Here is a 16,691-nt window from a genome sequence, read left to right as displayed (position 1 = left end):
TAACAAGCCACGCTGTTGCAGGCATCCCATATATAAAGTAAAGGAAGATGGGCACGGATGTTAGCTCAGGGCCAATCTTCCTCAGCAAAAAAATAATTATAATCATAATCATAAAAAGCACTGTGGTCTCCTTTAAAAATAAATGTACTGTTTAACAGATAACATTATTACCATTATTTTTTTTAAGAGGTGAGACTTGTCAAGAAAAATGTGCTTGCCAAAAATCACTTGTTACACATTAAGAAAAAACAAAAATTATCCAACTTAAACATAGATACTTTTAAAGAAGACTATTACCAAGTAAGGCACCAGTGCCTCATGGTAAGGGACACAACCCTACAAATCTTGGGCACAGTCGAGGTTTTGGGGCATCAAAAGAGCAATATTCTACCATGCATCGCTTAATGCATAACATATCTCACATATGATGGCAAATATGGAAAAGACACTGGACTTCACATTCCACATCAGTGATTCTCAACAAATAGGAAGATATTACTAGAAATATCTTTAGGGCATTCTCAAATTATATACATGACCCCTGCCCCAACTCTCTTAAAAAATATATACATCTTAGAGAGGAATCTAAAACACCCTGGCTCTATTTCTAACTTTACCAAAGTAATTATAGTAAGACAGCATGTAGATTCTTTTTTTTTTTTAAAGATTGGCACCTGAGCTAACAACTGTTGCCAATCTTTTTTTTTCCTTCTTCTCCCCAAAGCCCCCCAGTACATAGTTGCATATTCTAGTTGCAGGTCCTTCTGGTTCTGCTATATGGGACACCGCCTCCGCATGGCTTGATGAATGGCACTAGGTCTGTGCCCAGGAACCGAACAGGCGAAACCCTGGGCCACTGAAGCAGAGCGTGCAAACTTAACCACTTGGCCAGGGGGCCAGCCCCAGGTTGGCTAGATTTTTAAATGGACTGATTCTTTTCAACATCCCTAAGAACTCCTATAGGACCTATCTCCTTAAGTATCCCAAGGTAGGAAATACACTGTTAAACAACAAAGTGGGAAAGAAACATAATTCCTGTAATCAGAGATAAAATATGTATGGTAAACCCTCCTACTTAAGCACTGGGATCTCTTTTAGGGGTGATCTTGAAATAGCCATTTCCTACTACTTAAACATAAATAAATAAAAAGGTCTCATAGATAAATCTCAAAAGATACGGGCTCCTAAATTAAACAGTTGAGAAAGGACGATACTTTTCAGAAAAATCACACTATTCTTCTAACTGTAGGAAAATTCATTAAATGAAGACAGTTATTGGTAGTTACTGAAACATACTAGTAAGCAGCACTCAAGAGCCAGGAAACAATGCTCCCACTGTGCTCAGCAGTAGCCAGAAACATACTCAGGTATTTAAAGTATTTAGCCTTAAGTTTAAGAAAGCTATGAAACAGTTCAAAATCATCACTTAAGCCACTTTAAACTCACAAGATCTATAAAATCCTATCTTTTTCTTTTGTTATATTTTATACTAAATACACTTTAGTCAGATTGATTTAAGTAATTTAAAATAAGAACCTTTTATAATTTCCTTTTACAACAAGAGAAAACCTAATGTTTCCAGATATGAAGTTTCTTAGGAGACTATTTACTCGTTTTGAGTAAATTTATAGTGCCATAATTTAAAATAGCACCAAAATCTCATGATAGCTTAATACTGTACATATATTCTTATAATGATACAAAATTTCATTAATTCCTATCTTTGTTTAGAAGATACATGTGGTTCTTTTTTCTAAGTACTTCTGGGCCATCCCTGTGGCGTAGTGGTTAAGTTCGTGCTGTCCACTTTGGCAGCCCAGGGTTTGTAGGTTCAGATCCCAGGCACGGAACTTCACATCACTCAACAAACCACTGTGGCAGTCCCACATACAATATAGAGGAAGACTTGCACGGATGTTAGCTCAGGGCCACTCTTCACCCAAAATTAAACTAATTAATTTAAATAAGTACTTCAGACTATTACACTGGTAGAGCATGTCTTTTCCATGATTCCAATCTTCCTCACCCAAAAATAAACAAGTAAATAAAAAATAAGTACTTCAGACTCTTACACTGGTAGAGCACACCCTTTTCATGACTCCATGATCCATTCTCTCTTCTCCCTTTAAAACAAACATACATACATACTAGACCCAGGCGGGGGGGGGGGGAGGGGGGGAGCAGTGCAGCGTTCAACTGATGTTCTTAAATTCCAACTGCATAATAGCAGTTAAGCAAGGTACACCTAGCTTTTAACTCACCCTCTATTTAATTCCATTTGCACCTGCCCTCCAATACATGCAACAGACACAAAGATTAGATCCTTTTTGCTGGCTCACAATTTCAACTGGTATCAAGTTCTTAAAGTGTGAATAATAAGATAGGGAGAACAAATAAAGAATGATGCAGATCTATAAATTCCTCATTAGCCAACTTGAAACAAGTTTATCAGCCTAATGAAAGCACTCCAGCAAATGTAGAAAGAGAATCACTTCTATACTGGAGGGCAATTATTTGCATCTCCACCAATACTTTTTTTTAAAGTACGCTTACAAGCAACATCACAAATGTCATGTACCATACTTAACAGAAATTTAACAATTATCCTCTAAGAGACTTGACATAAATACCCTTTACAAAATTTTTAGAAGTTACCACACACACACTCTAGTACTCAGAGTACTAGAAGAGAAAAATGAAATTTGAACTAGTTATGTGCCCATGAGTGTAGTTAATTCTAAAACTTTTTGAGGAAGAGATAAAAGAGGGGGGGTTCTTTAAAATTCCAAATTTGATTCAGACACGGTAACATAAATAGCATTTGTATGGCACTTTAACAGTTCTAAGAGCAATTTCCCAAACTTCATCTTTAACCCTCATAACTCTACATCTTAAGGAAGGCAAGAATGCCCTCCTCCGAGAGACAGCTGGTAGTGCCAGTACAAAAGACCTCTGTCTTCCCATTCTTAGTCCTCTGCTATTTTCATGACACCAGCCTCTCCTAAGATAAATATTTGTGAAGGATCAATACTAAAAATGCACACATTCTTAAAAATAAATACACCTTAGAGAGGCATCTAAAAACACCCCGGTTCTATTTCTAATTTCTCCAACGCAATTATACTAAGACAGCAAGTGGATTTTTACATGGACTAAAAGATCAAGGAGAACAGCACTACTGGTACAATTCTTATATCCTCAATACGATTACAACAAAAACATACGGAATACTAGCAGTATAGTAACTACGCAAGATAGGCCACTTTAATCAAATAAAACGCTTCTTTTATAAAACTTTGTTTTATAGTCAGTCAACTGATTACCCCGACATACCTTTATTAAGTTCATTCTTAATTCCAATATTTTCAAAAAAGGAACAAGACATATATTAAAATGCTATCACTACCTCAAATATGTAATGACAGAACCGCTTTTCATAGTCAGAATTCTAACTGAAGTCCTTTAAAAACAATACAAACTATGTCTTAAGGTAGATTTTTTTAAACATGACTAATGAATAAACTCTAAATCTCAAGTTTCATAGTCCTGCTGCTGGGAAACCTGCTATATTTTCATTTTTCTTCACATGTACCCAAAGAATAGAAGGGCAGGCAAGAAAGACGATCAATCTTCATAGGAAAGAAATTCCAGGATGTGTTTTATTTTCAATTAAATACATATTAATTCAACCACACCATACTATGTGATACTGGTGATCTGTATCATCCAATCATAAAAGAGTTCCATTCTATAAAGAGGACAAAAAGGTTGACATCTTTCCTCAAATTAATAGGTTTTTCTGTCTAAATTCTAGCAAATCTCAGGAAGCCAACATACAATCTGTCATTAGGGCAATTAATCTGAATTTCCAGTGTCAGAATCAAAACAGAGTCTGGAAATAAAGTGTTATATTTCACACAAGAAATTCCAGGGTTCATATTATGAGGCATGTAGACCAGGGAGACCCTCAAGAGGCTCAACAGCAAGCATCATGGATTGCTCCAAAGAACTAAATGTTGCAAGACGCAAGTTAAAATCTCAAACACATACATAACACATATACACATCTTTTAAAATCAGAAGATTAAAATGCTAACGAGAAGAGCATGAAGACAAGTTTTCAATTAATATAAGAGGGAAAAATTTAAATTCAAAGAGCTTCAGTAAAAAATAAAAGAAAGTGTTGTCAACGTAGTCAAATATGGAAGAAAAACTAATATATTTAACTTTATAAAATCTAAGACATACTTATTAGTGGAGCCTTTTCCCTAATCAACAGAAAAGGTATTATATACTGGATGCCACCCAAATATAAAGATCTAGTAAACAGTAAGTTTAACCTTGTTTTTTTTAAACTGCAGATAGATACATAAGTATACAATTACCTTAGGACACTGCCGAAATATTAATAATATTCTTGTGGACCTATAAGAGCACTGCTGAGGTTCTCTTTATGATGATAAAAATGGTAAAGGAAAAGTACTACCTCTCCTTAAAAACAAAGAAATAGCAAAATTTAGGAAATTCCATACCAAAAAACTATCTATATTCTGATACCAGAAACTCCTCTAAAAGAGGTTTTTAAATGGTAAATACCAGAAGTCTGTAAAAGGTTGTAAGTAATACACGAGTTCTTACACATACTATAAATAATAAGAATAGCAACATTAACCTCCAAAGGAATAATTTCTAACAGGAAGACAACTGCCTTTTTTGAAAGGATAGGAAGATTAATATGAAAGAAGTAATTCACTATGTTTAGCAATCTGCTGATTCTGGAAGATTCGGGTTTCAGTCACTCCCCAATCAGCAGGCATCCGAGAGGCAGGAAGTCCGCTTCCTCGGGTATTCTACTGCAATGCCAGAAGGCTCAAGCCGGTGCCTAACTTTTCGTGATTAGACTGCTCACATAATGTACAGATAGATACAACAGATATGGGATAAAATGTCAATGGGTAAAAGAACTTTAAATTTGTGAGCAACGTATTTTTTCAAGATGGATAAAACCTATGAATCTTAAATGACCATACTCTTTCTTCTGTGAAAGATCTGGCCACCTCAGTCCACTAGAACACCGTCCCTTTGAACCCGTTCAATCAGCTGATGTAAGCTGCTGCCTCGGGCTAACCAGGCTGCTTACAAGGAACAGCTCCCCTAAAAATGCAACGCCTCCTATGGCAACAATGTTGTAAGCTCTGGAGCTAACTCTAAACACAGAAACAAATTTGCAGAATTCCAGTTTTATGTATTTACTTGAGGAAGGAATCGAAATACACAAAGTACAGTGTATGCTGTTTACTGAGCACTGACAGGGAAGAAGGGACATACAGAGGCAAAAAGAATATACGAGACGCAAGCACATACGCAGGTTACGTTTTATTGGGGAAGACACACATGAAAATCCCAGTAAGTGCTATGAGGAAAACCTACAGTGAAGTGTTAAAGAAGGCTGCTGCTTCTCACTGAGGGGGTGACATTTAGGCTGAGACAGCCTGAGAGCACCCAGGTCAAGTACTCTGAGAAAAGCAATCTATGTTGTAGGGACAAAGCAAGAAGAGCAAGTGCAAAGGCCCTAAAGCAGAACTGAGCTTGGGGAGCGCTTTAGGGCAAGAAGACAGAGATGTGGGGGAGAATCTGGCTCTGGCTCAGCCCTCAGGGACTTAAACTAGTTGGGGGAACACAAGAAACCAATCACCGAACTGAGAAGCATAGTTACTTTCACGTAGACGGCTGCAAGATTCGGAAAGGAAAGGGATCACAAAGGGTGGCAGTAGCGGGGCAGGGGTCTTAAAGGAAGCACGAGGTTTAGATTGGGGAGAGCGTGAAACACAGCAAAGCCACAGTTGGTATGGAGAGTGTGGAGAAAGGTCCACAAACCTGTAGCTCAGAGGAATAAACTCAGCCAAGCAGAGGAGCTCCTCCAAGTTCTAGGACATGAATGCCTGAAAAGGTTGACGGTGGCTCCACCGTCTGAAACTGTTTTCACGGGGATCCTCAGATACCCCAAGTTAAGTATGCTTACAGCAAAAGAGGAGTAATAGAAATATGTTGAAGATAATGAGGTTATCAATTCTCAGAAACCATTCAGTTGGTAATAAATCATAAGATAATATTCAAAGATTTCCTTTCTACAAAAAATGTTAAGGTGAAATCTACCTGTACACACTGTCGGGTTTTTGGGGGGGTAGGGGGGTTACCCAACTGAAAAGTCATTGTGCATCTGCATCTTGATTGGGGTAGTGGTTCCACAGGTGTATATATTTGTCAAAATTCACTGAACTTAACACCTATACACATGTAAATTTTACCTCAAAAAAGTAACACAATAAAGTTCAAAAAAAAAGAATTCCGGGGCCAACCCGTGGCCGAGTGGTCAGGTTCTCGCGCTCTGCTGCGGCGGCCCAGGGATCGCTGGTTCAGATCCTGGGTGCAGACCCACACACCACTCCTCAAGCCATGCTCAAGCCACATTCTATCTGTGGCGGCGTCCCACATAGAAGAACTAGAAGGACCCACAACTAGGACATACAACTATGTACTGGGGCTTTGGGGAGGGAAAAAAAAAAGAACTCAACTAAAAGGAAAGTACACTCAATCAACCAATACAAGATGGAGTGGAACCAACGTTATAAAAACAAATGTCTCGGGGACCAGCCCGGTGGTGCAGCAGTTAAGTTTCCACATTCCACTTTGGTGGCCCAGGGTTTCGCCGGTTTGGATCCCGGGTGCGGACATGGCACCACTCATCAAGCCATGCTGAGGTGGCGTCCCACATAGCACAACTAGAAGAACCCACAACTAAAAATATACAACTGTGTATCGGGGGCTTTAGGGAGAAAAAGAAAAAATAAAATCTCTAAAGACAAATGTCTCTACATCAAAAAACTCTATACGAATTTAAGAGGTTACACTCTGCATTTTAAAAAAATTAAAATGTAATAAGCTGGAATATTTCATTTAGAATTAAACCACAAAATGTCTGCAATCTTTACTGTTACACTTCTGTGTAAGAGGGGTATTATTTTCTTGTCCCCAAAATAAAATGGGTGCTGAGACAACTTTAAGATAGCCAAAGACAAGCAACCAAACAATAATAATATAAAGAGACGCCAAACAATTGACAACTTGTGTGACTCCATAAAGGGAAGTCCACTGAAATGAGTCTCAGGGATTTATTTTACGTGATTAGGATAGAGAAAGAAAGGCAAGTAAGTAAGTGCCTACTATACGCCAGGCAGTGAAGGCAGGAAACCTTAAATTAAAACATTGTGAGAACTTGATGTTCCCAAAAGACATCATGGACCACACGCCAGTTTATGTGTATGACCATTCCATGTACATAAGTGTCCTAAGCTGAACTGAAGTGTGAGCAGAGAAAAAGAATCACTTTAGTGCTCATCCTCAATCGATACCAGATAACAAATGATGGGCTTCTGCTTATAGAAATTCCCACATATTGGGCTGAATATTTTGTCTGAATTTAAATCATGAGCTATAAACAGAATACTCAGGTCCTCAGCAGTCTCCCATCTAGACTGTTCCAACTGCCTCCTACTGTGGTTACATATACACACCCCCCAACTAATTTTAATCTTCTAAACTAATGCCACTTCCCTGCTGGTAAAACTTCAATGGATCCCTAAGGTCACACCAAATACACTTAAACTATGGTTCAAGGCCTACAAAACAGCTCAATCCAGCTCTTGAGCTTTCTCTCTTATTTGTATCACTTCTCTTAACTACTTCATCCTTCTAACCAAACTGGGAATTTCTTACCAAGGATAACTTGCATTTTGCCATCTCCCCTACTTTCTTCTGTTTTGGGGTTGTTTTGGTTTTTTTTTTGAGAGAGAGATCCTCCCCAAATTTACTATCAAAAAAGTACAGATCAATTTCATGGCCCACTGCCCCCAACTCAACGGTACGGTTTTCCCTCTTCTGACAGTCCAGGCTTTAAACTTTCTTAATCACATGTAAAAATAATTATACCAAGAATTATATCACAATTAATATCCACGTAATGCTTTACCTTTTACAAAGCCCCTTCTTATCTCCCATACTAACCTAGAGCCTCCTTAAAATCAGTGGTTCTATTAATCTTAAAAACTTTAATCTGTCTACATTTTACCAAAAATGGAAGCTATTTTTAACATACAGTTTCATTCTTTTAGACTTGTAGAAAGATCATTAAGTTTGGGCACATTAAGACACCTGATACATATCTGTTAACCAAAGTCCTACGACTCCCAAGTGTAGAAGTAAAATTTGTTTTGATGTTGACCTGAATGCAACCTCATTTGTTGAACTAATCTATATTTGACTCCAATATCAAAATAATCATGTCATTTTGGAATATTAAAATGTACAGTAACTAATTATACATTTAATTTTAAACCATTCTGATCTCTATCTTGATTGATACAACTAGAAGATTACTTCTCAAAATAAAACCAAGAAAAGGACAGGGGGCTGGCCTGGTGGTGAAGTGGTTAAGTTTGCACACTCCGCTTCGAAGGTTTGGATCCTGGGCGCCGCCCAAGCACTGCTTGTCAAGCCACACGGCGGTGGCATCCCACATAAAACAGAGGAAGACTGGCACAGATGTTAGCTCAGTGATGATCTTCCTCAAGCAAAAAGAGGAAGACTGGCAACAGATCAGAGCTAATCTCACTCACAAAAAAAAAGAGAGAGAGAGAGAAGAACAGGACAAGCTTTGGCTAGTGGCAAGGATAAAACCATTCATTTGCCTAATCATTCTTAAATGATAATTCAGAGTACAGTGAACGAAAATGAAGACTATCAGCCAGTGCTACATAAATGCTTTCTGCTGAAGGTATGCTTGTAGCAAAGGCAGGCCTGCTCTGTCGCCAGATGACAGGAGTCTATTCAGCCACCTGGCACACTTCCTGTCAATATGTGCAACCATGATTGACTCAACTGTGGGTTTCCAGACTACGTGACAAACTAACACTATGGGAAACCAACGAGAATTGCTTTTCTAAATCCCACTTTTTCAAAAGCCTAAATCTAGGAAAACAGAACCCAAAAAAAATCAGACAAGGAATGGTAAAGGCAAATAATTTTTTTAAAAACCAAAATGATTCAGATGAACCGTAAAGAATTTGCCTGCATCTGAAGATGTTTAGAAAAATAAACTCCCATTTAAACAAGGGGGAAAGATAAGGCTCCATTCTGTTGGTTAACTGGAGTCAGTCACCTTTCCGAAGTGAAGAGGGGACAGAATAACAACCTCAAACCATGAAAACTTATGACTTGGCAAACATCTGAGGTTTTTTATTAGCTATTTAACAAAACAACTATGGTGACTGCAAATAAATCAAGTTGTGCTATGGGGTATTGTCCACACTACTCTGTTCCCTTCTCCACAAAGAAGCCAAGTATTTCCAACATCCTAACCAACTGTTACTCCATGTAACCAAGTACATCTCACAGTATTTGTCTACCTAGGCAATAAGCTCTGAGAATTTGTTACAGAGCACAGCTTCAAAGAAAGCTCACATCCTCCCGCAACACAGCACACACAGTCAAGAAATAAAGCACTTGAAAGAAGAAAACAACACGGATAATATTAATAACCCATGTCCATATTCCATAACTATAAGCCATTCTGTTTCATACTTGTCAAATAAGTCAGGTGACCCAGCATGTGGCTGCAACTCCACTACTCCATTTATTTAGAACTACAAGTTACAATTTATTATTTTCCGAAAGCTCTAGGATATTTGAGAAGGGCACTTTATTTAGCCCTCTAAAGATACACTAAATTCTTATACATATGCTGACCACAGTACTGAAAAATAATGGAAAATCCATAGCAAAAGAAGAGCTTTCAAACATCAAATTCAGGCTCATATATCATCAACTTGTTGGATGCAAAAAAATTAAATTTTACACATTTCAAGGAAAGTACAAAACAACTAAGAATGTCAATTACAGATAAAAATACTTAAACAAGTCAATCGATTTTATTTAAAACACTTACAAACCCTAAGTGATAAAGGACAAGTAAAACTGCTTTCCAAACAGTTTCTTTTTTAAACTACTTAGACATCTCAATTCTAGATTCAGACACTAACTTTTAATGTCACCTAGGTATGTACATTGGTTCTCAACAGACACAGGACTTGGGAAGGCATATTAAACAGACTAAGATGTGTACCACGTTTTGATTTTTCAATCACATCTTAAAATGTTACATTCTAACATCTTCTTAAATTATTTATTTCCAAACACTGCTGGAATTACACGCAACCATCAGGAAGCGAAAGTCACTCCAACAACGTGTGCGTCTTCCATCTATTTGGCCAGTTCCTGGACAACTGTAACGCAAGTTTGCTTCCAAGTATGAGAGCTCCATGAATCAACTAACTCTAAACTATTACACACATTTAGGGAGTTCTAAGCACCGAGCTAATTCCAAATAGTCTCTCAACATTACAAGCACTTACTCGGTAAGAGAGAGAAGAATAAATCAGCCCCAAATTAGGTACAACTGCCCCATGGTTAATCAGAAAGACACGAAAATTAATTTTTTTTTAATAAAAAGGTTGATACTCCTAATATATTCAATTCCAACTAGGCCCTAAAGCGGTGAGCGCGAATCCTCCTCCATACGCGAGGACCTTCTCCACCGCTGAGCGGCCCACTCAAGTGCCCAGGTATGAACAGCTCTCCACCAGGGTAACCGCCCCTCCACTTGGGGAAAACTTCACTTCCCAGGACCAGAGTGGGTCGGCCCCATGAACACAGTGACAGCCTCATTCCCCGCCCCACAACCGCCCTGCCTAAAGTCAGGGTAAAACCTTGGAGGTTTTTTTAAAGTACTGACACGTGGGGGGCACAGAAGGGATCACAGTTAAGGAGGTCTTTCACGTGGGGACCGAGAGGATGAGGAGCCAAGGAAGTCAATGGGTAACAGACAGGGTCCTGGACTCCCAGGATCCCCCAACTTTCTAATCCCAACTCGGGGGGAAGGTGGTCACTAGAAAGTGGCCCCCCTCCCCGGCCCCTCTCTTACCCCCTCCCTGACCCACCTCCTAGGCAGCGCCCCCGCGGGCGCCCTGGGTCTCGGCTCCAGCCCCGGGGCTGAAATGCAGAGAGAGGGGAGGCAACTAGGCCTCGCCTCCCCGCGGCCTTCCTCCCCCAGCCGGGGCGGGAGGAACCCAGGAAGCCGCGCCCGGTGCCCGGGGGGTGGAGGGCCTAGGCCGCGCCTCCCCGCTCGCCGGCCCTAGGCCGCGGCCGGCCCGAGGCGGGGCCGGGGGTCGGTGCGGCGGGCTGGGCGCCGGCTCACCCACCTGGGTTGCCAGTCATTCCAGCTCCGCGGGTACTTGGTGCCGCCGCCGCCGCCGCCGCCGCTGCTCAGCCGAGACCCCGGGGCTCTGCGGCTCATTACCTTCCCCGACACGACATGGCCAAGCGCCGCCGCCCGAAGAAGCGCGAGTCGCCGCCCGAACCGGCCGCCGCCGACACGCCGCTCCGGCCCGGGGCTGAGGAGGAAGCCGAGGAGGAGGAGGCGGCGGCGGAGGGCGGGGGAGGCGGACGGCCGTTCCGGGTTCCGCCTGAGCCCGCAGCGCAGGACGAGGAGGCGGGAGCGGCGCGGCGAGGGGGAGGCGGAGGCAGGGGAGGCGACGTCTCTCCCAGGGCCGTGCGCGGCCCGCGACGCCGGGGCCCAGGAGGAGGACGGCGAGGAGGAGGCGGTGGCGGCGGCCGCTCACGCTCACACAGCCACGGCTTCCCCGCCTCCCGGCTCCGCCCGCCGCGCTGCCGCTGCCGCACGGCATGCTGGGAGCGAGGGGCGGTGCCGGCGCCCGCCGGGCCAGGGGAGAGGGGCGGGGCCGGCCGGGTGTGGCGGGGCGGGGCCTGCTCCGGGGGCGTGGCAGGGGGCGTGGCGAGCGGGCGGCCCGCCCGCGCCCTGGGCTCGCCCGGCTCTCCGCGGACTGCGCCGAAGTCCGCGCTCCGCCGCGGGGGGTCATGGGAGAGGGGATCTCCGCCACCGACCCCACCGCACAGCCTTCCAAACGCGCCCGGGAAAGCACCTGACCCCCGAGGGCCGGGCAGTCAGGTGTAAACAGACGTCCAATTAGGGACCTGGGGTCCTGCGCGCGCGTACACAGGCGTGCCCTTAGGTTCACGTGCGCCTGCCTTCCTCGCCCTGGGCGGTAAAAAATGAAAGTAATAAAAAGACACGGGTAGGTATCCCGCACCCACCTGAAATGTGCCCATGGAGGCCTGACAGCTTGACCATTTCTTCACGTTGTAGAAAACTAAACTAAATAGAGTACCCACGACCGCCAGCCCCTGTCCCCGCCACGTGAAATGTGCTTTGAAGTCCTCTCACCCTAACGCTGGCCCCGCTTCCCCACCAGAAAGAGTCTGGCTAGATGGGGACAAACCTAACACCTCTCTCCCCCCAGAGAGACTTTTTGCTAAAGCATCTGCTACATGATGTGGATGCGGATGCAGAGAGAAATGGGGAGCAAGATGCACATCAAACAGGTAAGAGGAGCTACCTTTGGGGAGGATTGTCAAAAAGATCTTAACCTTATCTGCCCAGAGGGTCTTAACCTATTGCTTTACGTTGCAAGAAGAAAGTCTTTGTATATCACTTGTGTAGTTAAAAATTGTTACCGAAAGTACTTGAAGATTATGAGATGTTGACATCTCCACACGCCTGCCCCTTCAGCTTCAGGCTCGTTGTTTATCCCCACCAACCCCTCACTAAAGAATGATCCTGCCAATTCTAAAGGATGGAAAGTTAGATTTTCAAATGAACCCTCCCTCCCCCTCCTTTAGGGGAAAAGAAACTCTTTCTCTGAACTGGGGCTCATATCTGACTCAACAGAAATTCCCAGTAGGTCAGACCCAAGCAAGGTCAGCCACGTGTGTAAAAAAATTATTTAATAGAACATCTGAGTTGCAGGATGTATCCCAGATGCACACACTCCATCCTGAAATTTGCCCTAGGTACCAGCATACTTGCCCACCTCACTCTTGCTGAAGGGAGGCGATGAGGAAGTGTCCCACCAGTTGTACCAGAGGCCCTACAAGAGATGTCCTTTCTTCCCTGTGTATCATTTCCTCTTCGCTACTCCCCTGTGAAGAGAAAGTCCCTGTTGAATTGAGTCCTAAGATTAGGGTCCCCTCGCTCAGTATGGTCCTCTCTGGGAGACTGTTATTCTTGCCACAAGGTATTTTGGTGGTGTGTGTTTGTAGTTATTGTTTAATTACATAAGCGATAATGAATACATTGTCCTCATGTATGTTTTAATGTACAACCTAATCAGGATTTATTCTTTCATTGAAAATTCAGTGAAATTTATTGAGCATTTACTAACCAAGCAGTTGGGGATGGGACAGTGAAAAAGACTCAATCCTTGTCCTCAAGGAACTCTGGGATTAGGGGTCAGAGAGATCTACTTTAAGAAATGACTGAAATATTGATGTTTGCTCCATCTCCCCTCCTCCACCACCTGCAAGCCTGTCTTGCAGTCTGATTAGAAAGGCTCCTTCTCCCAAAACCTTTTCTTAATTGTAAATTCCGAGTTTCCTTGAACCTGTTTTCCTCTGATCCTTTTTATGCTCCACGTAAGTTGATGCTCCCTTCTTCTTTGGGACCCTCAGACCCGTAAGCAAATGGCTGCTGTGGCCAAGAAATCATTTTGACTTCCTTAACTAGTTGATTGCAACAATGGTGCAGTAACCAAATTATGTCAGTTACTCAGACTCCAAAATAATGTGCAGCAGAATCACCAGAACCTCAGACCCTAGAGAAAAATGTCGGGAGGCCTTTAACCTTTCCAAATTGCAGAGCAACAGCAGAGTCTTTCAAGGAAGGGCTCTGGGTTCAAATTCAAACGCCTCGACTTAAAAGCTGAGGGAGCGTCAGCAAGCTCCTGACTCTCACAGTGCCCCAGATTCTCACCTGAAAAATGGAGATGATAAGAGGAGTCTTGATCTCTAAAGGATGTCGGGAGGATTAATAGAGATAGTGTATGTAAAGTGCTTGGCACATGGCCTGCCACACAGTAAGCAATCGATAAATGTTAGCTGGAAATCAGATCTACAACTTCTCTGAGGGGTATAGCTTGGCTATTTGGATAATATTTGACCAATGAAGAAGGAGGAAAAAAAAGTAACTGGCTGGGCTTGTGCCCAGTTGCTCAAACAATTGCTCCTTATTTGTTGTTACTTTTTGTACTTCTCAGGTAGAAATAATTAACCCTCAAAAACATTCAGTCCTGGCAAAGGGGTGGTGCAAGGACACAGAAGGTAGGTTACTGTCATTTGGCAGCAGCTTCCTGGAAAGCAGTTTAACAGAATGTATCCAAAGACATAAAATTATTAATACCCTTTCCCCCAGTAATTCCACTTCTGGTAATCTATCCTTAAGGAAATTTGCCACATTGCAGCCAAAGTGATTTTCTTAAAATAAAAATCAGAGCATGTCACCAACCTACTTAAAACCCATCAATGGTTTCTCATTCTTCTTAGGAGAAAATCCAGACTTGCTGTTAAGAGCCTAAAAGAACCTGTAAAAGCAGGTTTCTCCTACATTGCAAACATCTCAGAGCAACTCATACCCAGATTAGGATCCTAACAGTCCTTCTCAATTTTCTCTTCACAGTAAAATCCCTATGCCTAGGCTGCACCCCAAACCAATTAAATCAGACTCTCTCAGTGTGGGCCCAGGCATCAGTATTTTTTAAGTCTTCCCCAGGGGATTCTAATGTGCTCCCCCTCCAAGGTTTAGAAACACCACCTTCAGGGCTGGCCCGGTGGCCCAGTGGTTAACTTCAGCATGCTCTGCTTCAATAGCCTGGGTTTGGTTCCTTGTGCAAACCTACACCACTCATTGGTGGCCATGCTGTGGTGGTGACCCACATACAAAATAGAGGAAGATTGGCACAGATGTTAGCTCAGGGCAAATCTTCCTCAGCAAAAAAAAGAAAGAAAGAAACACCACCTTCAAGCCTGTAAGCACTGAAAAAGTTATTGATGCCCCTCCCAACCTCACCTCCCGACAGATGTGGGTTACAAAGACAACTCTAAACTGCCGGGGGAAAAAGAATTGAAAGCCCAGTTTTTCCCATGGCAACTACTTGGATACTTTAAAAAAATATATCAAATATGATCAACTCTCAAAACATTCAAAAAATTTTTTCTTATTTCTTTTGGTGATTCTGCTGCACTGGTTTCTTTAGCACTTCTCCCCTCCGCTCTAGTCATGGGGATGATTTTCTCTTCCTGAAACACACCAAGCCTCTCGTCCAGCCTCTGGGCACTTGCACCTGCTGTTCTCTCTGCCTAGAATGCCTTTCCTACATCTGCTCCCATCAGGGTTGGGACTAGGTGAAGGTAAATGAAGTACCTATGGTGCCCCCTTAAATTGGGGGCCCTCGGCACCTCCTTTGCCTCACCCTAGCCCTGGCCCTGTTTTCCATGGCCCATCTCAATTCTGAGAGGTCTTCCCTGACCTCCTTGCCCAGAAAAGCTGGCCACTGCCCTTTCCAGGTAGTCTCTGTCTCACATCCTATTTCTTTCCTTTGTTGTCCATCACCATCTGCGGGTATTGAGTTTCTTTGCATATTTATTATCTGTCTCACCCTGGGGATATGAGCTCTGTGACAGCAAAATCCACCACTGCCCCACCTCCACCCCTCGACCCCCGGCAGCCAGCACAGCACTTGATCCAGAGTTGATATTCAGAAATAGTTGTTAATGGAAGGAATGAAATGGAGAGGAACTAAAATTTGAACCAAGATTAATACAAAAGTATTAGTCGCAGTTTTACTTATTAATAGCAAAAAAAAGTGGGATATTATCTCAATGCCCGACAGTAGGAAACTGATTAGGAGACAGTACATTTGTACTTGGAATTCTCTACAGTCATTCAAAATTGTCATTGGGAAGAATCTTTAATGATATCGGGAAAATATTATGTTAACATGTTAAAAAAAAACAGCAGGAGGTTCAAAAGTGAACGTGTGGTATGACCTCAACTCAGTTAAAAAAGGAAGGGGGAGTTTTCACAGAAAAAAGATGAGAAGAAAATGTATGAAATTTACGTCATATTGATGTCCTGTACTGAAGGATCATGGGTGATTTTTTTCCTGCTTAGTGCTAGTTTCTTAGTTAGAATACAGATGTGGTAGTTGTGAAACAAAACTTTTAAAAACTAAAAGTAGAGCCAGCCCTGATGGCCTAGGGTTAAAGTTCAGCGCTCTCTGCTTCGGCGGCCCAGGTTCGTTTCCTGGTCGCAGAATCACACCACTCGTCTGTTAGTAGCCATGCTGTGGCAGAGGCTCGCCTAGAAGAGCTGCAAGGACTGACAACTAGAATACATGACTATGTACTGGGGCTTTGGAGAGGGGAAAAAAAAAGAGAGGAAGATTGGCAACAGATATTAACTCAGAGCGAATCTTTCCCAGGGGAAAAAAAAAGAAAAAAGAATTAAAAACTAAAAGTAAGCATTCGATAAATATGTGTTGAATGAATGGACAAAGAAGGAATACTCCTGGGGTGTGGCAGTGACCCACATAGACCAATTAAATAAACTCTGGCCAAGGCATGGAGTCTTAACTCTAATAAGAGTGACCAAGTCTAGCTAATATTTATTGAGCAATTACTAATGCCAAGCAGTGAGCCAAATGCTCTGTGTGGGTCACTTCATG

The 16,691-nt window shown here is 42.5% G+C and overlaps 1 protein-coding gene across 2 annotated transcripts in view; it reads right to left on the bottom strand.

Annotated features, from left to right (window-relative positions):
* SMG1 (SMG1 nonsense mediated mRNA decay associated PI3K related kinase) overlaps positions 1-11,810 on the bottom strand; it is a 92,936-nt gene extending 81,126 nt beyond the window's left edge. The window contains exon 1 of one of the 2 annotated variants that reach the window (XM_070566653.1): positions 11,316-11,810. In XM_070566653.1, coding sequence (XP_070422754.1) covers positions 11,316-11,410 — 95 coding nt within the window. In that variant the 5' untranslated portion in view covers positions 11,411-11,810. The remainder of the gene's footprint in view (positions 1-11,315) is intronic. The other variant, XM_070566654.1, reaches the window with a different exon arrangement.
* Between the last annotated feature and the right edge of the window lie 4,881 nt (positions 11,811-16,691).

Source organism: Equus przewalskii, chromosome 12 (assembly GCF_037783145.1).
Source record: "Equus przewalskii isolate Varuska chromosome 12, EquPr2, whole genome shotgun sequence".
NCBI classification, from domain to species: domain Eukaryota; kingdom Metazoa; phylum Chordata; class Mammalia; order Perissodactyla; family Equidae; genus Equus; species Equus przewalskii.
The sequence above is the reverse complement of the archived record's forward strand: the minus strand, read 5'-3'. Positions and strand labels throughout refer to the sequence as shown.